The sequence below is a fragment of the Peromyscus leucopus genome, chromosome 10 (genome assembly GCF_004664715.2).
Source record: "Peromyscus leucopus breed LL Stock chromosome 10, UCI_PerLeu_2.1, whole genome shotgun sequence".
NCBI lineage: Eukaryota > Metazoa > Chordata > Mammalia > Rodentia > Cricetidae > Peromyscus > Peromyscus leucopus.
This window is the reverse complement of record NC_051071.1, coordinates 8,350,807-8,375,008: the sequence shown is the minus strand read 5'-3', so window position 1 is coordinate 8,375,008 and position 24,202 is coordinate 8,350,807. Positions and strand designations below refer to the sequence as shown.

Below are 24,202 nucleotides of genomic sequence, written 5' to 3'. Positions count from 1 at the left end.
ACAAACAAACAAAAACAACCAAACAACAAACAAAAATCCCAAAGCAACAGCATCCCTGCTGTGTTGGCAAAAATTCATTTCCAGTTTAGCTCCGGAAGAAATCCCACGGTTTACTGTAAATGGTTCACCACACCCAAACATCTGTTAGTAAAATATCGCTTTACTTTGCAAAAGCATATTGGGAGTTCATAGGGAAGTGTGCTACCTTCCAAGGAAAAAGCATTTTGTTAAGAATCCTAAAATCTAAAAAATTCATTTTAGAATGAAATAATATGCTGAACATTTTAACATGCATAACTTCCTTCCCTTTGAGTAATAGATGGTAAAAAGAGTTTATGTATATATGCATGTTTTTTCAGGTACAATGACTTATTTTTAAATACCTGTCCAAAAAGAAGTAGAAGTAATAATAATTCATCTACTATTCTGTCAATAGCTGCAGATTCCACATGCATAGTGACAAGGTGTACTCTGAGAGACTAAGAAGATGCTGGGACTTGAAAGAGAAAATCTGTAGCCACCAGGTTGACTTGACTCAACTAATTCTGTTAGGGAACCACCAGCTGCAGACACCTTCCTGTGTGCATCACTCAGCAGAACCGAGGACAGGGTGGTGATGTAGGCATAGTTTCAACATTTTCAGGCTTGACTTTTATAGCATAAATAAAAACCTGTAAACTATCGAAATTAAAATTAAGATGCAATTTACCCACAGATATATATATAACATATTTAAATATATACGTACACATAAAACAGTAGAGAAATAAAGTCATTAATTAAATGTATGCTATGAAATGTGAAATACTAGCTACATATCCAGGCTGATCACACTGTTAACAGAAATTAAGATGTTAAAGTTACATGTGATTTTTAAATAGTGTTACTTATAATCAAAGCACTCTAATCAAAAGGAATAAAATATTTTTCATAAAAGCTTATGGAAAATGTTCTACATTGTATTATTCTCTGCTTAAAAATTTGGATTCACAACAAATACTCTTTGATTTGGTGAACTGCACATTGTAGAAGATAATAATTAGAATGTTATATAAAAAGATATAGTATTTTTTAAACGACTTTTATATTTCAGTGAAGCTTATGAAATTGAAAACTATAAAAAAGGGTGAAAAACTTAAATTAGTGCAAATTAAGTGCTGACCATCACTGTAAGGGGCACTGTCACAGAAATGGTTCTTTGTTTCTGTCACTGTAAGGGACATGGTCACGGAAATGGTTCTTTGTTTTGTTGGAAAAATGATAAAAATACAAAAGTCAATAAAATTGTTAAAGGAAGTCTCCATAATTACCAAGATCAAAATCCAGTGGCTTTTCATTAAACATGAACTTTTGTTCTGCCTACTGCAACATGTAAACAGTGCTGACAACTGGTTTGCGAGGCTCTTGCTACAATAAAATGTAATTGTATCACGAGAGAAAGGTGACAATCAGGGGATCATGAAAAAATTACATATTCTCCCTGGTAGTTAATTAGCCATGCAAACCCTCCTCAAACAGATCTTCTCTTCTATTAGGAATGATTACTATGCAGACCTACAGATGTCAATACCACAGTCATTCAAATACTTCTTTTCCTGCTAATTGAAGGTTGTAAAGCTCTGGTGCCAAGGTTTGGCTTCCAAAGAGCTAATTTATGACTAGAAGGATATTTTATGTCTTCAGTTGCAGCAGCTACAAAATTCAGCAAATCAGAACCATCTGTGCACCGAGACTTGACTCACCATTCATCCAGCAGCCTATCAGTCACATTAGCCTGCATCCTGCATTCTTGGCTCACGAGCACTTGTGATGATCCAAAGTTCAGAAGAAATATTAAAGTAAATGGCATTCTAACCCTAACTTGTACCTCCACCAGAATGAACCTCCACACACATACATTTATTTATTTAATATGGATAGCCTCAAGTGAGAAAGAGTGGTTTCCTTGTCTGTGTGACAGTGTTGCTAACCACAGACTCAGGTTTCTACCATTCTCTTCTGAAAATCCTTTGACTTTATAATTCCTTGCTCAGAATTAACTTTTTTAAGTTGATGTGAGGGCACCCATTCAAAGAAGCATAATAAAGGAGATAACAAATACAATAACAACTTTGTTAAGAAAATAATTCTTTTTATAAGCTGAAATATCAACAGATATGTATCAATCACTTCTAAGACTATTTTCCAGCTGCATATCATGGTGAAACTGGGAGGCAAAGACACAGGGCAGAAGAGAGATCCACAGGACACGAGAAAGAGATCCACGGGGCAGAAGAGAGAGAGAACCAGAGGACAGGAGAGAGAGAGCTACAGGACAGGAGAGAGAGATCCACAGGGCAGAAGAGAGATCCACAGGACACGAGAGAGAGATCCACAGAGCAGGAGAGAGAGCCAGAAGACAGGAGAGAGAGATCCACAGGGTAGGAGAGAAAGATCCACAGGGCAGGAGAGAGAGCCACAGGGCAGGAGAGAGAGAGAGCCTATAGAAGCACAGAAAGGCTCTCATGAATCAAGGTGGAGTGGCCTTTAGCCCTGCCCTAGCCACACACATGACCATCAGTGATAGCACACAGCAGGCACAGATCCCATTCTAAGAGATAACACGCCAGAGGAACTTTCAGGTTGCTAAGTGCTGATTTAAAAGAAACAGGAATTAATGTAGCAAGCAAGTCACTTTTGACCTGAAATGTCTTCACAGAAGCACTCTCACAGCGTGCAATTCCAAGAGCACAGTATTATGTTATACTTACTTTTTGGCGGGTTGGAGTATGCACATGAACACTCTGTGCTTTGGTGGAAAATTCCAGGGGCCCTAAAGGTACTCCATCTGGATTTAAAATCTTCTTGAGCTTCTGATAGTCTGGCTTTTCATCATAAGCTAAATTACAGACACACGCCAAGAACTTGGCAAGTTCACCTGTGAAGTATCAAAGTTTTTACATGTCACTTGTAATTGAGATGATTTAATAAAACTCTAATGATTCTCAAGTTTTTCTGTTACTTTTTCCTTCACACACACATTTGAATGAACTAAAAATAAATAAGTCAATAAAAATCATTTAAAAAATTTTTTATTTAAAAAATATTTAAGAGTGACTGACATGATTTGCTAAAAATGGGATAAACTGACAATCTTTTCAATATCACTTTGCTGATATGTTTACATTGAGCTCATCTGCCAGGTGGAAATAACTAGACAAGGATAGTTGCTAACTTGGATTTATGAGGTGTGGCTCCTAACTACTCAAAACCACAGCAGCTCAATGCACTTCAGATTTTTCTTTCACATTAACATTTAAATATTTATTTATCTATTTATTTATAATTTTTTTTTGTTTGTTTTTTTGAGACAGAGTTTCTCTGTGTACCCTTGGCTGTCCTGGAACTCGCTTTGTAGACCAGGCTGTCCTCGAACTCACAGAGATCTGCCTGCCCCTGCTTTCCAAGTTCTGAGATTAAAGGCGTGCGCCACCACCGCCTGTAAATATTTATTTAAAAAAACCAATGTTACTCATAAATATATAAATCTGACTTCAAAGGGAAAAAGTACTGTAAGTTTTACCTATAGCTTTCATTTTGTCATTATATGAATATATTAAAAATGAATATGGATTCCATATGTTTAATCATGATTGGCCTTAATAGTCATGTCCTCTATACCTTAGTATCCCAGCACATCCCTGCTGTTCCTGATTTTAGGTCAGTAGGCTGAGGAGTTGTCTGTTCTCTCTCACACAGTAACTCCTCATTCCAGCTTCTGTTTATTTCAGTCACAGGCTTTCGAGCCCAGGCCTCACACGTGCTAAATCCTCACACTGCCACTAAGTTACTTCCACCACTAGTTTTTAAAAAGAAGCACAATTAATAATAAAAGTGACAAAGAGTCACCTTGAAATGCCCATGCTCTATACTTCTGTTCAGGAGGAGGCTCATGCTCAAACCATCATATTTTCATTTGTTTACACAATGTTTATACTGACTTTTCCCTTCAAAAACTGATTACTGACCCAGAGTTCTTCGTTCTTTCTCACTTGGGTGTTTATATTCTATGGCAGGAAGGTCTGGGCAGCTTCAGGAGCTGAGGACAATTACCTAACATTTTCCCTTCCCTCATAGCCTCCCTGTATCAAACAGACATGAAGAGGTGCTGGGTCTTACTCCCTAGACAAAAAAAAAAAAAAATCCAAAAGTAATAGTCACATCTTTTCTTTCCCTTAAAAGCAGGTGACTGCTTTTTAAGTGTGTATGTGTATACATGCCTATGTATGTGAGTACACTCTTATAGGCACAAGTGAGTATAATTACCCATGGAGGTCCAAAGAGGTTACCAAATTTGCTAGCACAGGAGCTGTAAGTGATTGTGAGCTCCTAATATGGGCACTAGGAACTAAATTCTGGTCCTCTGCTGAGCTATGTCTCCAGCCCCCAAAGTGACTATTCTATACCAAAGTTAGAATTATTATCTAGAAATGAAGAGCTAATATAGTTAAAAGCAGAGCTCCTGGCTCTGTTGTTACTGTTGTTTGTTTTCTGTTCTTAACAATCTAGCCATTAGACAACTTATTTTTTCTTCTTCTCTAACATATGAGACATATCAAGCTCTGTTATCTAACATTTAGTCCAGTAGATTGCTGTTAGCCAGCTCCTGTTTTAGGACATACTTTAACTGGTGGTTTCTGGTGTCCGACTGGAGGCATCCAAATCCAATTATTAAAGAAATACTCAACAACATCCTTTGCCATTTTCTGAGACATATCCTGCTGCTTTTCAGTCTTGCAATAGCTAGTAAGCTGAGTTTAGTATAAACTACAAGTCTATTAATCAGAATGGAGAACAGAGCTGAGTTTGTTGGGAACAAATGCCTGTTATAAGACAAAGGAGAATTCCCAGCACACCACCAACTGAGAGCAGCTGAACAAAAGGCCTCATGGGCCTGAGGTTTAGAAACCGTGGCACCAGAGTGGCTCAGGAGCGCAAGAACAAAACAAAACAACACACACAAAAAAAAACACCCCAACATGGATTTATTATCATAAGCCCGAAGCTCAGAGCACTGATGTAAATGTTAGCCTTCCAAGATCTGGGTTTATTCCATGAAACATAACCTTTGATTTGCTTGTGAATTTCCAGAGCTATTAAACAGAATGAGTATACTCTTGAGTTACCTGCCTGTTGGGCTAGTGACACATTAAGCATCATCACTGACTATTTTACATCTCTATTCAAGACAATAAAGACTTCTGAAGGTACCACACTGAGTTGGATACACATGCTGCAAACTTCGGCATTTAAAAAAGGCTGGAAAAGTGTTTTGCAAATCAGTTTATTTTCAAGAATGTGCTTGCTCTACAATCTCCTAAGAAAATTAAACCCTGTGCTCTAAGAACAGAAACCTGTTTATATTTATGAGCATAGACTAAATTCATGGGTAAGAAAACAAGGAATTGTGTGTGACCTATCACTAGACTTTTCATATGACTAAAATTCTAGTATATATCTAATGACTGAAATATCATGGGACATAGACTAGCTCACAAGCATCCACCTTGTACAATACGAGGCATCCAGGCCTTCTTTTCTAGACCTGAGCTGAAAGGACAAGAAAGTTAAGGGGAACATGTATTTGAAAAGGAAATGACATCTCTGATCCATCTTGCTTTCTGTCTCAATGAGAAAATGTACTATCAACTTGGTAAGAATAATGTCAGTTTTATCAGTTTCTCTAATGTAGTTACAGAATAAAACAAACAACAACAATAACATTTGCAATTTTCAGCTTATCTTCCCAAATAAAAATCTTCCATCTTCTGACCTCTCCATTAGAAGAAAACTACCACGGAAAGGGGAACATGGGAACCTGGCAGGATGACACACATCCTGTGATTTAGGAAACTAGGTGGGCACAAGCCTGGGCTGTTACTCTCTGTAAAGGACAATTTTGGCTCATAGCTGTGATTATAGGCTAAGATAACATCTTGACTGTTCTACTCGCACATATCTATCTGATTTTACTAATGGCCAGTGCACACTAGCACTTCCAGAAGTCAGCTAAATGCTAACCATGAGATGGCCTCACATCAATAGAGAATAAGACTCACTCTGCTGCCAGGTGGTGGTGATGCACGCTTTTAACCCCAGCACTCAGGAGGTAGAGGCAGGTCGATCTTTGTGAGTTTGAGACCAGCCTGGTCTTCAGAGATAGTTCCAGGACACAGAGAAACTCTGTTTAAAAAAATTAAAAAAGTCACTCTGCTAATCTGCACCTCGTAAAAGAAAGTCTGATGGCAGAGTTAGCTGGCTCTTCTCTGTATGACAAACCAGCTTCACACTGCATGAATCACACATGCACAAACAAGTGACTGAAACTGCAAGTTTATTTACTGTCCACACCGATGTGAATGTCAAAGAACTTGAACTCAAAAGTCCTCTATAAACTTGAAGGAGGAAATTGTTTCTAAAATGCACCTCCACATCCCCAAATCAGTTGACTTTCTCATCTAAAATGCTTGGTTGACCAATATAATGTGACCCAGGTGTAAACAGCATTTAGGTATGTAATGACTAAGTTTTTTTTTTAAATATATTGACTCAAAATAGACTTTTTATAATTTGACTTTACCTCCATTCAAAAAATGTCTTAATTCTAAAAATACCAGTTGCTATTGACTAACCTTCGAATGATTCTCAAAATATAAACCTAAAACTCTGGATAAAAACAGAAAGCTAGATCTCCAATACTTTGGCATTAATGTCAGAGATGATTTAAATATCTTCTCTAGCAAACTATCTATGACCCTAAAGCTTTCCCCGTGGGAATGGAGTGGGTAAGGCTGACACCTACATAGTGGCAACTGTGATGACCTGTGGAGAAAGATACACAGAGGGCTTATCATCCAACTTACAGCAACTGCTTCCAGGAGGAGCCCACGTAAGCACCGACTCTGGGAGTTCATCCAGCAGACTAAACAAAACAGGGAAAGGACATGGTTAAGTATCTTCAAACCCACGTTCACTGCTTCATTCAGAACATAAAACTCTGAGTCTATGTTGATAGGACACCACAGTTTTGCCCTTTTTTACCCAACTGTAATGGACGAGAGGATTACAAAGGGTGAGGGGTCCTTAGTTCTAACTGGCCAACCAATGTGGAAACAGGGATGATTTAACCCAAGCTGTAGACAGTTGAGGATTGCAGAGGTAGGAATGCTTGCCATGATGTTGCCTTAAAAACAACAAAAAATACATATAAAATTGTTTGTAGATGGTGAAGTCATTTTTTCCCCTCATATATTTGTCACTGGAGAGGAATGGTAAACTACCAAAGAGGTGAAATTAAAACTCCATCAACCCGGATCAAAACTTCCAGGAGTTTGACCCCAGGGTGGTTATTGTCAGCAAATTTAAACACAATAGAGTATGGGGAAATGGTTTCCAGGAAAAAATCCAGGTACACAATAAAGCTTAGGGTGTGACTACATAGAAATTCATTTGCAAAGTACCTGTGACCTTGAAAGTGGGTTCTAGAGCTAAAAGGCCTAGACTCTAGCTTGGTCTCTGACCCAGATAACATAGAGGCCATAAAGTACATGTGACATCTCCCCTAAGGGTGGGTTCTGTTAACTGGGAGCTAAAGATAAGGGTCTAGGGAGGGAGAGTCTGGGGTAAATATTATGGGGGATTTGGGTGAGGTCTGCCTCCACAGAGAGCAATGGTCACCAAGTTGTTAACAATATCCACTCCCAGATTTCTGGATGGGAAAAGAGGCATTTTATCTCCTCCATTGAGGAGAGGCCCCTATATGTTCAACATTCCTGGTTTCCCTGGTGATCTGTCGGCAAAAAGACCTTTGTGCCCACCCCCCTCCCCCATCCCGCCCCGAAATCATATTTTCCTCATGTATTTACCATTGGAGAGGGATGGTTTTTAGTTATCTGTGTATAATAGTTCTCCCCTAGGAAGAGTTCATTCTAACCAATGATTGAATGAGTTAATGAGAAGTATCAACACAACACACCAAATCAAAACAACAAACGCTAGGTAAATGCTTTTCAGTGTTTTCAGCTAAATAAATATGACTTTCTTAAGTCGCTGTAGCAAAGATATATAAAGTCTCAACTAAAATTACGGTTCACAAAGAAACTCAAGCAGAAAAGTGCAGCGATCTCAAGTGACCCATGACAGCAAGAATGCAGGGACACGTGGTGTGGGCAAACCTGCCATCCTGCCTCCTGTTACACCTTCACAGGCAAATAAAGTACCATGTGTTACATAAGAAATCTGAAATGTTCTAAGCTTTGACACATAATATATTGGTTTTACTAATGTTTGTATTTATATTGCTAATCAAATAAAAATGAAGATAATAAAATACGTAACGTAGAGGTAATGTTTAACTTATTAAAACCCTATATTTTACACAGTACTATTTTATTATACATGAATACATATGTAGACATACTAATTATTAAAATGAAGGCATATATGTATACATGTTGATACAAGACTAAAATAAGGCAGTCATAAGTCTTATTAAAAGAAAGCCTGCCAATGATCATAAGAATTAAAATGCTAGCCTTTAATTGAAATACACTACTTAAACTAGATAAACTGAGCTGACATACTGTATACCAGGGCTGCTTCTGAGTGTTGATACCTACGGGTTGACTTGGTGGGAAGTGTAGAGCATGCCAGATAGACCAAGACTGACATGGACAAACTCATCAGAAAGCCCCAACTCTGACTTGCACAAGTGTGTCAGGGACGATGGTGGTCAAGATTCCAAGGGCAACTATTGCACATGTCAGTTTGTAAACATCTGTCATTTCCAACCTTTAGTCTTCACTTCCTACCTTGAGCACTGATACTAAGGTGGATCCAGGTGTGGGGATGCACACCTCCAATCCCAGCACTTGGGAGGCCGAGGCAGAAAGATCATGAGTTTGAGACCATCTTGGAATACAGAGTGAGACGCAGTCTAAAAAATTTTTGAATAAGATTGACTTATATGGCTGAGTTGTACCTCTGTGTGTGAAATGTGTTCATTTTCATTGTTTATTTTCCTAAAACTCTACTCCCTCGGTACAAGAGCAGTCTCTCCCTGGATAACTATCTCCACCTATCTTAGCATGTGAGGGAAAGGTACTCAGTGCCCGGAACCCAGCTGACCAGTGAGAGAATTGTAAAACAAACACTGTTCTAAAACTGACCTCCTTGTGCTAACAGGGTTGAGGTAAAAACTTTGAATGTAGAATATTAGAAAGGTTTATGCAGCTACCTAGTATTTCATATAACTAGCTCACTTAAATGTTTTCTTTGTTTCTACCTCAAGGGTCTTCTGGGGCAGGAATGTGAGGTATGCTTTGCTCACCTGAGAAATGCAGGCCCTCCTCTCCTGCCTCACCCACTGCTCTGCATGCTGCTCTGCATGGCTGAGATCAACCACATCAAGAAGAGAGCACTTCCATACCCAGGTACCACACTCACTGGAAAACAGTCCATCTCATAAACACCACCACCTAGGATCTAAGTGCTAGAAAATAGCATGTCCAGAAAGAGAGATTTTATTTTGTATTTGCACTGTAAAATTTTCTATACTTTATAATTTTTCAGTGCTGCCCTAATGGAGTTTATGTCGGTTCCGATTTTTTTTTTTAAACAATAGTTTTCAAACTACTGATATTTGTTTTGTCATGGTGGTGGAGGGGCAGTTTTGTCTGGCATGTCCACTCCCCTCCATGACCTCTCTCAGACCTGCTGCATGAAGGGATGGGATATTTGAGAATCCCTACTTGGTTTTAGCAGTCTGGACAGCCACAGGGTCCTCCAGGTTTGTGTCCCAAGGTAGCTTCCCACATAGCCAGTGCAGCATGCAGTAACCAAGGATCTCAACGTCGCTTCTTCTGGAAGGGGCTGCAAAAAAGGGAGGATAAAAAAGTTCGTGAGAAATAGAGAAATCTCTGAGTGAGCTCCCATTGACGAAATATGAAAAAACCAAATGGGCAAAGTGTCGTGTTTACTCAGCTGGAGTGAAGTTAACCGTCTGGGCGTCTGGCCTCAGTCCATAGACAGGCAGGACTCGTGCTGAAGTAAGGGTCAGCTTCCTCACCTCCTCCAACTTCATCTTGCCGTCGTCTAGCCTGTCACATGAACTTGATCCCATGGCCTCTGACATGATCCAGACAACCCATAACCCAGCACCAACACTTTCTCAAAGAGCCAAACAGTAAAACAAAGAAATAAATGTCTGCAGCTAAATTGCTAACACATGTTCCAGGAAGTCCATGGGGTCTGCCTCGGTCATGCAGAGACCCTCTGAGTGCAGACTACACGCTGAAGGCCTTTCCTACTCCGTCACAGCAGTGGTCGCATCTGAAGTCGGAAGAGTGTGACAAAGCTGCCATCTAGTGTGCAGTCTTCAAAACCAGGCCGTGAAGACCTTCATCAGTGGGAAGTGCAGTGACTGTGGGCACACAGCTCCACAGTGCTCCACACATCACCTCCAGATGACTAGGAAAGCCAGAGGCGAGGGAGCACGGAGCGGGTGTGGTGCGGAGGGGATGGCGGAGAAGGAAGTTCCGAAGCCAAACAGACTTCAAGTAAGATGGCTTTTCTTAAACCATTAAAAGAACATACTCAGACCTCAGTAAATATGATGTATATCAAGCGCTAAACTCTGTGGACGAATTTCATCTCAACTTGACACACTTTCCTCGAGTACCTTATGTAAAAAGACAACGAGATCTAAGAATTGTTAAATACAACTGACACCTGCTAATGAGTTACTGAATTAATAACTAGCACACTTAGTGAATACCCATGAAATAAAATCATTTTACAAGCATTCCAAGCTATTATAAAAATAATAAGCTGGTATTTATATTTATTCTACTACTTGAATGTTCATCTGTATAGGGATATATAATATCCTGAGCAATATGGGGTTGTTAAAGCCTACTGTAAACAGGTATGCTATTTCATTGTCATTCATTAAATAAACTCTGAAAAGTCAGTGAGTGAATGAACTAGGTCTTTAATTTATGAATCCATTCACTGAGAACAATGGTGCCACCTCACTGTAGTTACTCTGGGTCACCATACCTAAGTTGTTATAAAAGCAGAGTGTACAATTACTCCTACACATACTGGGTTATTAAAACCCCTTCAATACAGTGGAGGGCCAGGCCCATGGGTGCTGTTTATCTGCTGCACAGGCCTCAACAATGTCCTAATGCAGGACTTGACTCTAGTATTAAAATAAAAACAGTTGCTACCATGCTGCTCTGCAAGGATTTCCTTGGTGATAAATCTCCCATTAATAACAGAATTATTATTATTATTATTCTGTACACAAGAATCTGTTCCTTGTGTACAGATGTGTTCAGATGTGTACAGGAATTCCTGATTACTATCAATTAAAAAATTCCCATCCTTTAAATGCTCAAAAGATGATATTCTGACACTTATTTTCCCTACACAAAAGGAGGGCTAAAATCCAGTATGAATTAGTGTAGAATGCACCTTCCCAGTGACTCCAGCCACACTCCAGCGGAGGGACTGATAGAAAGCTGCAAATACTGACATGTCATTTAGATTTCTGAAACAAATATTTCATAAACTGGTCTTCATGTAAAATAGGCCTTTTTAAGTTGAGTTCACTTCTCTATTATCTAATTAAATATATTATCGCATTTCCAATCTTTCCCTATATGCACTACATTAGTGGGTGTGGTTAAGCAAACATTTTACAGTCTTCTCACTGAGTCCTACAAAAACACTTGGAATGTTAAAAAGAATGATTATATTTTCCTAGCCTAAGAAGTATAATAAAAGCATCAAAAATGTTTCTAAGTCTGTTTCTCTGACTGAAAATCAGTCCCAGAGAGACAAAATGTTTGACTTGTTTTGGGGAAATTAAACTCTTTCAATCTATAATTGTCATGTCCACTTTCTGGCTACCATACAGAGAGGAGTAAATGTAATAATTGTTAATTCAAAAACAATAATTAAGACGTTAAGACCACTTGCTACTGTGGCAGAGGACCCAGGCTTGGTTCCCAGCATCTCTGTGGTGGCTCACAAACATCTGTAACCAGTTCCAGGTGATTTATCGCCATCTTCTGGCAGCCATGGGCACCAGGCATGCACATGGCACACATACATGCCTGGAGGTGAAACACTCATTCACAAAAAATAAAAATAAATAAATGTCTGAAAATATTTTTAACCTTAAAGCTGATTATTTCATTACAAATTTCCAAATTCATCAGAAAATGCTAATTGAACCAAGAAATGTTCAGAGTTCCAGAGTAGGAATTCATACAGCAAGGGTGAGTTCCAGCCACACCTCTTCAATGCTGAACTCTGTAGTTCAATGTGCAGACAGTCTACCATCTGTAACACACTGGATTCTTTTGGGGAGACAAAATATTGTGGTTTATTCTCTCTTGAAAACATGTTTGCATAATTCACTGTAATATATGAGGTTCTCAGTTGCATTTCATAATCAATATTATCATTATTTATAGGTCTTCATAGAGATACACAACAACTCAGACTTTTACTTTCTGTTGGAAATTTTGTTATCAAGCATTTTCCTCTAAACTTTCTTAAATTAGTTTCCAAATACTATTTAGCATCTAATTTTATTGTGCTTACTAGCACGGAGCAAGGCAAATTACTCTTTTCACTGAGAGTGTGTTGTTTGCAATTGTTCAACATTTCAAAATGATAAAGTATTGCCAAGCATAACAATAATAAAAAATAGGCACAGGTGGGGCTCAACTTCTATTTCAGAAAAAAAAAAAAAACAGATTCCAGAAATAGCTGACACTAGAACTGAAAATTAAAGTAAAAGAACTTATGTGATTTATGGAGAGCAGCTACTGTACCATGTGCTGTAGTCCTGTATTATTACTTTTTAATCATTCCAACAGTGTCAGTATTACTAATCATATTGGCACATAAGAAAACAGAGGCTGAAAAGGTTAAATACCCTGCTTCATTTCAGAGAGCAAGAACTGACAGGGCAACAGTGAGCTGCGTTGTTCAGCACGAAGAAAGCACACCCTCAGGCTAATGACCACCTCCACCATCAGTTTTAAAGTCATCCAATTGACCTTATCTCACTACTTTTAGTTATGGGAGGAGCTATATGGTGCAGGCATTTTGACTTAAAATACAAAACACACAACACAAAGTTACTTGCTTGTGGAATAAATAAATAAGTAGTAGATTCTGATCTTTGCTGAATCACTGACAAAATTCTCCTTGTGACCATCCTTCCCAAAAAGCTACCTCTATATCATCCCATTATGAGAAAAGGGCTTCTATTAAATATTTATTTATTTATAAAGTAGCAATGGTCCATCTAAACTGGAATAAGATCAACAGAAGGTCACACTAGAGAGCTAGCCTGCACTCTAAAGATAAATTAGGATAATTAACTGCACCAACTCACCAAAGGAAAGAATAGGAAAGTGTTCTAACTCCATATGCATCTGTCAGTGCAGGTACGCTTCCTATTTAGTTTCCTTTCTTATATATTATGGAGGGTGAAGAAGACACAGGATTTGGTAGGAAAGAAAGCAAACATGAAAACACTTGTTTCCAGTAGACAGGATATAAATGCCTAACATATCACTATATGTTATTAGAAATTATGAAAGTAGAAATGTCTGAACAAGAGGCTCACCTGAAAGGGGGGCGGTGACTAACGGCAGGAAAAATTTATACTTTATTCTTAGGTTTCCAACTGGCTACTGTGTTGGTGAATATTTTGTCAACTCAGATGTACAAAGAGCAAGAAAATACTACAGTGGCTCCTGTTAAGGCCTGAGTATGACATGTCTACCATAGACTTATGCAGTGGGGCTCCGTGGCAGACTCCAGGAGCTCTGGGCTTTCCTCCTCAGATGAATCAATAAGACAGTGGCCATACTGGCAGTGGGTGGGAGTGGCGCATAGGTGTGCCGAAGGAAAGAGTTCCTGGGGCTGTGCCGTCTGCTCCTCCTTTCTCAGCGCCCCTTTCCTGCTCACTGTTTGCCATGCTGGGGTGCCTCTTCCAAGTGACCCCACTGCCACGATGTTCAGCTTCGGAAGGCATCGATGAAGCTGAAGACCACGGAGTGGGACGTTTAAGTCTGTGAACTAACACAAATCTATCCTCTACAGAATTATCTCAAGTGTTCTGTCACAAAGCAAAGTCTGACTAATATACTATCACTTAGTATAATTTCAAGGGGTAGTAGGAGAGTGGAATGCTAAGTATCATGTTTCAAATAAACAAGAAATCTAGTTTTGCTTTTTCTCTTTTTAGTATCTTCTATATCCTAATCCCTGATTTGTGTGTGTGTGTGTGTGTGTGTGTGTGTGTGTTGTGTGTGTATAAATGATTAATGTAGAGCTATTAGGAAAACTTATTCAATAGAGCAAAGAGACTTTACATTTAGGCTCTGTGCACTGTATATTCCTAACAAAACAATTCAATTAAAAAGTCAAGGAATATGACTTAAATGTGTAAATGTAAAAGAGGTATGTGAATGAGATGGCTCAGTGAATAAAAGGTCTCACCACTAAGTTTGAGAGCTGAGTCTGATCCCCGGCACCCACATGGTAGAAGGAAAGAATAAAATCCCACAAACTGTCCTCTGACTTCTACACATGTGCTACAGTACTCCCACCCACCCAAAATAAATGTAATAAAAAAAATCAAATGTAAAACAAAAGGCCATATGTCACATAGACACAATGCCTTCCTTGGCTTTATGTTAGACAAAGGCTATGTACAGCATTCAATTTTACCTAAAAAGAAGAGGTTAACAGTATAGTATTCTTACTCCTTGGGAAATACTTAATGGTATTTAATTCAATATTTAATGGTATTGCTTAATATCCTGTAACAGAAAAGGGTGTTTGTTCTGCTGACTTTGTTGTAGAATATAAGCTGTGTCACCCGCATCATCTTCCCAGTTCAGTAGCATGAAAACACATTCTCAATTTCCTTCAAATATATTTTGTAAGTTGGAATCCCAAAATGAAATAAAAACCATGCAAGAAGTAATACAAGACTTGGATTCCATGTGCTGCAGCACATGGCAATATTTTTTCAAGTACGCAATATATTTTTTTTCTTTGACACTATAAGCAAACAGACATTTAAAATGCAATTTAGATATTCTATTTTATGGTCATCAATGATGTCAGATTAAAACAGGTATTATATACCCAGTGCTCAGGTCTGATGTGTTTAAGAAAGCTCCGCCTGTTCAATGCCGTCTGTCTCTAGAGAAATTAGGTATTGACTGCATGCCTCAGTGAGTAGAGAAATCTACAAAAATCCATAGCACTCATTGATCCAAATATTGCTTCTTAACATTACTAAGAATGCAACAAATTTTTAAACAGTGTATTTGACACACATATAATTCTCTTTAATTATCTTGCAACAAGAACAAAGTATGTCAGTGCTCGTAGATGCTAGTTTTGATGGAGGAAAAATTAATAATGAAGAACTACATTTACCACCCTTGCTCCAGTTTTATACTGATGAAGCAAAGTCAGTAGCAGAAACTTCCCTTAGGTTACAGAGTCTTGAGTCTGGAAGAACAACTGCCATGTTGAAGTCATGCCATCCACAGCACTTCCAGGAATCACCATCTTTCCATCTGTCCGTTTGTCCTTCCATCTCTTTTGGTTTAATGAGCTACCTAGTAGAAAGGCTGGTCTCTTCTTCCCTTGCACCTACTCCCTCTCACGACTCTGAATTGGAAACCGTGTAGGTAGGAGAACTAAATGGCACCTGCCTCTCACTGCTTTCTTTTGCATTGTTTTCTCTCCTGGACTTCACTAGGGAGATTTTTTGGATATTAAGTCACACAGTAACTGTACTAATAGTTAACATGAATATTTATGAATCTGATTTTCTTCATTTACATATAGAATTTGAGCCCTTTTATTCTGATTTCTAAATATGGTTAAATGATTAGTTCATTTCTTTTCTTTTTTCTTTTCTTTTTTCTTTCCTCTTCTTTTTTTTTTTTTTTCCGGTTTCTTTGAGACAGGGTTTCTCCATGTAGTTTTGGTGCCTGTCCTGGATCTTGCTCTGTAGACCAGGCTGGCCTTGAACTCACCAAGATCCACCAGGCTCAGCCTCCCGAGTACTGGGATTAGAGGCATACGCCACCACCGCCTGCTGATTAGTTCATTTCTAACAAAATTCTGAGCTGAAATGCTTAATTTTGCAAATTTCAATGGACAATATTAGGAACAAACACTGTTCAAACACAGTGGAAATATCCAATCTTCCAGTTTTATACCAGAACAAATAACACATGTATTTAGCAAATACATGTATATATGTCCAAATATATAGGTAGATATATGTGGGCATACATATATGTATTTATATAGATGTTAATATGCAAAATACATGAAAGGAATCCACTATTTTACAGGAAAGCTGAGCCACCTGTGATTAAACTAATACTCAAACACAAAACCACAAGACTTCCCTGCAAACATCACGATAGTTCACCTGCCCTCCTGAACATTCTTTCCTACAATCACATTCAGCCCAGTCTTCTCCCCAAGATCCAGAATGGGAAAATCTACCCAGTATCTCAATCAGTGCATACTATAACTGGGAAGAGGAAGAAGTTTAAGTTGAGTTCTAAATAGAAATTGGATTAAATATTTCATGAAGAGAACACATACACACACAAATACCATGCAGAATTAATTAAAGAAGGCTTTCAGAAATATTGCTGTCTGAGCTTTGGTCCAAACAACATGTGACTCTTCTCACCCCTCCTACAGTTAAGCTGTGCCTTCAACTGACTCAGCATTAGTATATTAATGATGCCTAAGAATCTGTGTGGGGAATTCCAGGCACAACACCAGGTAAGGAGTACTTTCGTGTCTCTGAAAATTCTATTCTACATCACAAAGTCAGTCTGGCAAGCATTCTTTGGCTCATTGAAAATGAAAGTAAAGTTAGAATGCACCACTATCTGGGCCAGAGAGATGACTTAGTGGTTAAGATCACTTGCTGCTCTTGCGGAGGACATAGGTTCAGTTCCTAGCACCCACATGATAGTTCATAGCCATTGAAACCTCCAGTTCCAGGGAATCCTATGCTCTTTTCTGACCTTGCTTGACATGCACCTGGTACACATAGATATATGCAGGTCAAACACTCATATACAGAAAATAAATAAATCTAAATAAATTATTTTAAAAAGCACCACTGTCAATCAGCATTTTATTTTCCTATTTCCTAATTTAATCAAGGCCATGTCACATTATACCTTCAAGTGTTAACTACATCATTAACAATATAAATGATGGAAAACTACACAACACTAATCATTACTTTTCTACGAAAAATAGACTTGACAAAGACACGTTCTGAATGCTTTCCCTCTGTTCCAGAGTATAAAAAGTGGTCTTCATTTCAGAAACTATCCTCTAACAATCTTCCTAAAGAAGATGACACATGGTCAACACACTGCTCCACCTTCTTGATGGCCTTCCTTAAAAGACTGTGGATTTTAATTGCTCCAGAAAATGATCAACACCCTCTGCATTACATGGTCAATGGTCCTTTTAATAGAAAAGGCAATAATATACAGTTGTTTGAACCAAGTAAAACTCGTTGGAAAGTATTAGCTTAGGGTAACAGTCTGACAGCCATTACCAGTGCAAATGCCTTGCTGACACTCAGTGAAGATGTATCTCTTTCAGAGATGTTTAAAACCTATGTTTGCTTTACTATGTCTGACACCGCTTTTATAAACAAAGTTTGCAAAGAATATAATTTTGAAAGCCAAAGTTTTTTAATAATCGCCATTTTTTTCGCTAGCATAACATTAGAATTGACTTTTTGTCTCGCTGACAGAGCAACTAAGAAAGTACAGTTGCACTGGGTGTATTGATTGTGAGCAACGCGGCCATCAGCGGGACTCAGCACCATAGCTTTTCAATATTGACCTCCTACTTCCTTTTCCATGGCTTTCTGGGTCGGCTATTGGATTTGGACTGCAGAGTAATAAACAGCTAAGGTTTAATTAATGGTAAATGAATACAAGACATAGGTTATGACTTTAACTAATTAGGGAATTGTTGAATTAAGTCTGCCTTGGAATGCAAGGCAGTACAATCAATATCCAATAAAAGGGCTATGTATGTAATTTACCTGCAAATGTGTTTCCAATACCATCAAAGTGAGTTTAAATAAGTAAGATCTATGAAAGGCGCCTGGAAGAGATTTCCCAAGTTAACACTTTGGGGGTTCAGAAGATACTGCTGCTGTGGAGAGAAGATCTCTTTCAAGGCCCTGAGAAGGACACAATGCTAACAGGATAGCACGTGACTGCCACTGATTCTGATGTTCCCTCAGCACTGCCCAGCAGCCTCACATACAGACCTGTGACTTTTCAGCCTAATGAAGGTCAGGCTTTGCTCCTGTCTAGTCACATGGTTTCTGGTTTCTGCCAGATATTCACTGGGATAACAGGAATTTACTACTTTCCACAAAAATGTCGCCAGAGCGCTCACCCTTCAGCCTGAGCACACAACAGTCATCTCCTGTAGCTTCAGCACTCTCAACTCAACCGTCCTTCTGAGATAAAAATGTGCACGAGAAAAGAGAGACCAAGCCGGGCGGTGGTAGCGCACGCCTTTAATCCCAGCACTCGGGAGGCAGAGCCAGGCGGATCTCTGTGAGTTCGAGGCCAGCCTGGGCTACCAAGTGAGTCCCAGGAAAGGTGCAAAGCTACACAGAGAAACCCTGTCTCGAAAAAACCAAAAAAAAAAAAAAAAAAAAAGAGAGAGACCTACCTACTCCTCTGTGGGCATCCAAGCTTGTAAACTCTATTGTTCCATTATGGCCCTTCCTGGGATTTTCCTGATACTGTTTGTGGTTCCCATTGGGACAGTATCTGTAGCAAAGTCCATAGTCTGCAAGATAAACCTGGAAAAGATGGAGAGGCCAATGAGTAATGCTTCGTCTTCTAAAAACATGGCCTTTAGAGTTATGTCTTAAGAGACTTGTGAGTTGTGTGCAAGTGAGGCAGCTGGGTGGGTAGAGGAACCAAGCCTGACACCCGAGTCCAGTGTCTGGGACCCACCTGTAACCCAGACAGTGGAAGGACAGAACCAAGTCCTCCTGACCGCCACATGCACTGTGGTACAAGCGCGCGCGCGCGCGCGCACGCGCGCGCACACACACACACACACACACACACACACACACACACACACACCACAAAATAACAAATGAATTACAAATTTTAAAAAGGAACTTGAAAGTTAAGAGAAACCTCAGACCTCAGATCAATGTTTCACTACACCGAATGGTGGATAAAATACGTACTAGGAACCAGGACAACCAACTTTCTTACTTAAATCCTTGCTTCATCATGGGCTCAACCTCATTCCTAACTGCCTTCTCCTCAGGCAGACATCTAGGTGTACTTTCTTCATCTGCTGTCACATACATTATAAAGCTCTGCCTTTTAAGAAACCCTTTCCTGAAACTTAAACTGTGTTAAGTACAGAAGGCAGAACTGAGGAGAGAAACGTTTTTTAAGTTTGAACATGGTAAGTCTCCACTGGCAGGAAGTTTAAACATAGTGAGCAGACTGTCGGGCGTAATAACTCAAACAGAAAAAAAAGAAATAAAGAGCCAACCCCAAAATCCTCATCCACGGCTTGTGCTTAAGAATGGAGGGAGGACAAAAAGGTTACATGGTGAGGCTTCCTGTCGGGAGTAGAGCTCAGCTTCGGCCTGCAGAGAGCCTGGGGCTGTAATGTGAAAGGGAGGAGACTGAACTTCACGTCTTATCTGTTCTGTTCATAAAATGGGAGCTTGTGGGTCTGAAAAGCTTTTGTTCTAAATGGAGGAATAGATGGCTTTATTTTGGTGGGGGGTTGGGACTGTGGCTTAAAAAAATAGCTTTTGAGTAGGATGTATATTTTTGTTGGATATTTTGTTTATTTTTTTAGAGTCCTCCACAGCAACATGAGAGACCATGGAGAAACCCAGAGACCTTTATCAATTAATTGTACTGTTTGTGAATTTGTATAAGTAATAACAAAGATCCTCTTAAAACGTTTATATTCTTATAGTAAAAGGTTAAACTGATATTTATATAATAAAAGAGGAAATATGAAGTATGTTTTTGAAAAAAAAAAGCACACAAAAAAAAAAAAGAATGGAGAGAGGATCAAGGGGTGTCTGTTGGACTTTCACAGTGGCTCAACTCATCACCACTGTCCCTGGCAGCCACTCTGACTTTGAGCAGGTTCTCCAAGCAGAAACACAGACTGTTAGAATCAGGTAGTGATTGACAAGGGACATTTTCCTCAGATTACTTTGGAGAGGGCGTGACTTTAAGGACATAGGACACCCTATGTACTATGGAGAACTGTTTTGAACACACATTTCTGTGACATGGAGATGGATAACCATCCCACATGTCTCAAATACATTTTACCATACTCACCATGCCTCACAAATGAGAGCAGTTTCAGGTTAAGAACATACTGCTTCATATATATTTCTTTAAAATGTAAGGATTTATGCAATGTTTCAAAATGTAACTTCATGACAGTAGAGTATCATAACCTGGATTTAAAAATGTAAAATCTATTGAAAGAAAATTTAGTATTTAGATGTTAGTTTCTTAAATGTTTCATTGTAAGATATCTCAAATAGAAGATATTTATAATTTCTAAATATAAGACGCATAATTTTCCTCAATTGGACAACATAAATTTGCTGAATAACCTGAAACATGTATTTCCCGAGTTTTTTCTCTCTCTCCTTCAGCTAAGTAACTGATTTCTACACTGAGTAGCTGGGTGCTTCAGATCAGGTGAGCAATAAGTTCTTGCTTTCATTATGTCTCATGCACTCTTGCCTTTGTTTATTTCAAGAACTAAATACTAAATATACTTCATTTGCAAAAGTAGATTCCTGAAAGACACAGCACTGATGATCAGCAAACAGCTTTATTTTAATACACCAGAGAAATTTGCAGTTTTTACAAAATATCAAAAAGCTTTTCACGTACAATATTAGCTCAACAAATAAGATCCAAGCCTTTAAGGAGTGGACACCATGCACTATGCTGTGCTGTCATTGACCCAAGACAGCAAGCAATCTCGCAGGTAGGTCATGATGCCCATTCTATTTATATGGCCCTTGAAGCCAAACAATTCATAGAAAGAAAGCCAGAATCCTAGAGCAGCTCTTAGCATTATCACTTTCAAAGTTACATTAGGTTGATAAGGGACACTTCATTCAAGATGACTATAACAGGGAAGGCATCTAAAGAGAAGGCTAGGAAGAGAGAGGCCACAGTAAGGACCACAGGCCAAAGTGCTTAGGCCTTTTAAACTATTACCCTGAACAGAGACTTCCAAAGTTCACAAGGAGGTAACTTCCTGGTGCTCAGCAAAGATGGCCAAAGTGCTCCAGGACAAAGTGCTCAAAGAAGGGGAAGCATTTAGAGTTTCACTTTCCTGTACACAAGAAAAGGGAAGTGAGGAGATGTCAGGAAGACTCTCCAGCTATTCTGGCCATCACTGAGCTCTGAGCCACACGAGTATGCTCAGAATGTGAAGGGTGCAGGGTTAGCCCTTAATATAAAGATGGAAGGTAACAGTTCAGTGGAGAAGATACATTAACCAAATTTTAGTCAATGAGTATTTCAGAACTAAGTGATCTAAATCATGCAGGGTCACATCCTCAAGCAGCACAGCCATCAGAAATGCTTCTGGAGTCTTTACAGAGTTATGGGAAGGAACCAAGTTATCATGAGAAGGCATTGAACATAAAATAAAAGACTCAGCAAAATGGGAAGTCTCTATCCCTAAACCCTACCTTCACATGTGCCTTTTAAAACTCATCCCTGTTTGGAATTTTATCAATTAGTTTAGCTTGCCATTCAAAGTATCTATATATTTATAAAACTTTTATGAGTAATGAACAGCCATTGAGGGGGAGATGGTGTACTCTTCACTGAGCGGGAGATTGTGTGCTAGCCACTGAGGGGGAGATGGTGTGCTAGCCACACAGTGGCAAGCTTATGTATATATATATATATATAGTTATATAGTTATAGTTATATAGTTATATAGTTATAGTTATATAGTTATATATATAACAAAACAAAACAGCCAAACAAAAAAAAAAGTTCTTTCTTCTGTAAGGAATGGAGTAAGTTGAAAGCCTCTTAAATGCCCCAACTGGTCACTGGGGCTCTTCAGGCATTTGCCAACCCAACCCCAGCCACACTAGTTCTGGCAGTCTCCATCCATGACTAGTCAAGGAGAAGACCATACTGTCATTTCTACCTAGCCTGTACCTCCTCTGATGGGCAGTCTTCAATTTGTAGCATCACAGCTGGAAACAGCCTGCTCAGTTCTGGTGATGCTCCTTCCACACACAACACATGACATGGCACTGACAAAGCATTCCATTTTGCTTGCTCCCTTTTAACTTTTAATCAGCATCACATTTCACACCCTCCCATAAACTTCTTGAACTCCTAATTTTGTTTCAGCATCTGCCTTCCTGAGAGCCTGATTTCACAGAAGATCAGTAAATCACAGCTTTGATTAATGAATGAAATCAAGTTCTCCTTTAGCATAGCCATAAAAATCACAGCTAATTTTCCTAGATGGAGTAAGCCATCTCAAAGCTCAGCTTCCTTTGTTACCTGAGTGGCTGAATAGGTCCCACACAACATAGTCTCCAGCTCTATGCTGTTAAGGCTTCACCTCCGGGCTCCTTTGCCACCTGACACTCTCAGAACTTAAACTTCTCTGGTTTTCCAGTTTGATGTGTGGAATCACAGGTGATTAAAGAGCATCTGTGATGATTCTCCTGAAGCAACTTGCACAGGAAGAGCTTTCCTCCTCATAGCCACAGCTCTGTGTGGTGATATTTTATTTGTACAAACCAATAAAGTTTATCTGAGGATCAGAAGAAAAAACCAGCTACTATACTAAACATAAAAGTCAGGCAATGGTAGCACATGCCTTTAATCCTATCATTCTAGAGGCAGGGATCTCTCTGGATCTCTGTGAGCTCAAGGCCACACTGGAACAGAGCCAGGTGTGGTGGCACACGCCTTAAATTCCAACACTAGTTAACCATAAAGGTCTGGAGGTCTGTACAGACAGACAGGAAGTGACGGAGCTGGGTAGGAAGAAAATGTGATGTAGCTGGATGGAAAGAGCAAATGATATAGCAGAACAGAAAGGCATATAGGTGTGGATATACAGGAAGTAGGTCTCTTTGGAAGCTAAGGAGTTGGTGAGGTGAGGTTAGCTTGTGGCTTTTCCTATTCCTCTGATCTCTCAGGTCTTCATCCCAATATCTGATTCCATGTTTTTTATTTAATAAGACCTGTTAAGATTCGTGTTACAATTGGCACTCCAACAATTGTGGCAAGAATTCACTAAAAACCCACTTATGGCCTTGCAGCCTACGTGGTTCATGACAGAGCTTCATACGGCTGGATCTCCAACCCACTTGGGCTGGAGTCTCTTTGAGTTTTTCTCTCCTAGTGGGTTGTGGGCGCTCTCTGGATTCCCATCTTGGACTGCTACCATACTAGATAGCTGCTTTGAAATCCCCTCTGACTTCTACTATTCGACACAGTCGACAGACTTGGTAAATCAATTAAGATATCTTCAAGGGAGAAATTAGTTAAAAGATAATTTTTTTCCCACATTAAAAAATGGGAAACATTTTTACAATGGAAGGAATTTGGTCTCTGATAAAACATTAGGCAGTCTGAAAATGGAACAATTAAATGAGAGGATAATTAATATTGATGGGATTTACATAACATCAATGATGAATATTATTTGTTTGATCATTTTCATTTTAGCATTAAAAACCTTGGTCAATTTGAGTGCCAAGATAAAAGCTTTAGAAAATCTTGTTAAAAAGAATTATAGATAAATTCAGACCCAGACAGAAGTATTTAAAGGTGAACCTATCTCAGGATTGAATTATATGGTTACAGAGAAACAGGCTCAGGTTACCAGACAGCAAACAATCTACCCAGTAACCTTACAGGAAGTGCAAAATGCTCAAGGGTGTGTAGAAGCTAACTGGACTCCAGTGGGAATGTTAGAGGAGTTTTAAAGAAGCTAGAGTATCATATGGTATGCATTCTGCATTTGTAAA

General features: G+C 39.1%; 1 protein-coding gene across 5 annotated transcripts in view; it reads right to left on the bottom strand.

Annotated features, from left to right (window-relative positions):
- The window catches only part of Vrk2 (VRK serine/threonine kinase 2), a 131,607-nt gene that overhangs the window by 11,884 nt on the left and 95,521 nt on the right, over positions 1-24,202 (bottom strand). For all 5 annotated transcript variants that reach the window (XM_028895021.2, XM_037208919.1, XM_028895020.2 and 2 more), the window contains exons 8-11: positions 18,835-18,967; positions 9,789-9,909; positions 6,903-6,961; positions 2,751-2,917 (exon numbers count right to left, since the gene is read on the bottom strand). In XM_028895021.2, coding sequence (XP_028750854.1) covers positions 2,751-2,917; positions 6,903-6,961; positions 9,789-9,909; positions 18,835-18,967 — 480 coding nt within the window. The remainder of the gene's footprint in view (positions 1-2,750; positions 2,918-6,902; positions 6,962-9,788; positions 9,910-18,834; positions 18,968-24,202) is intronic.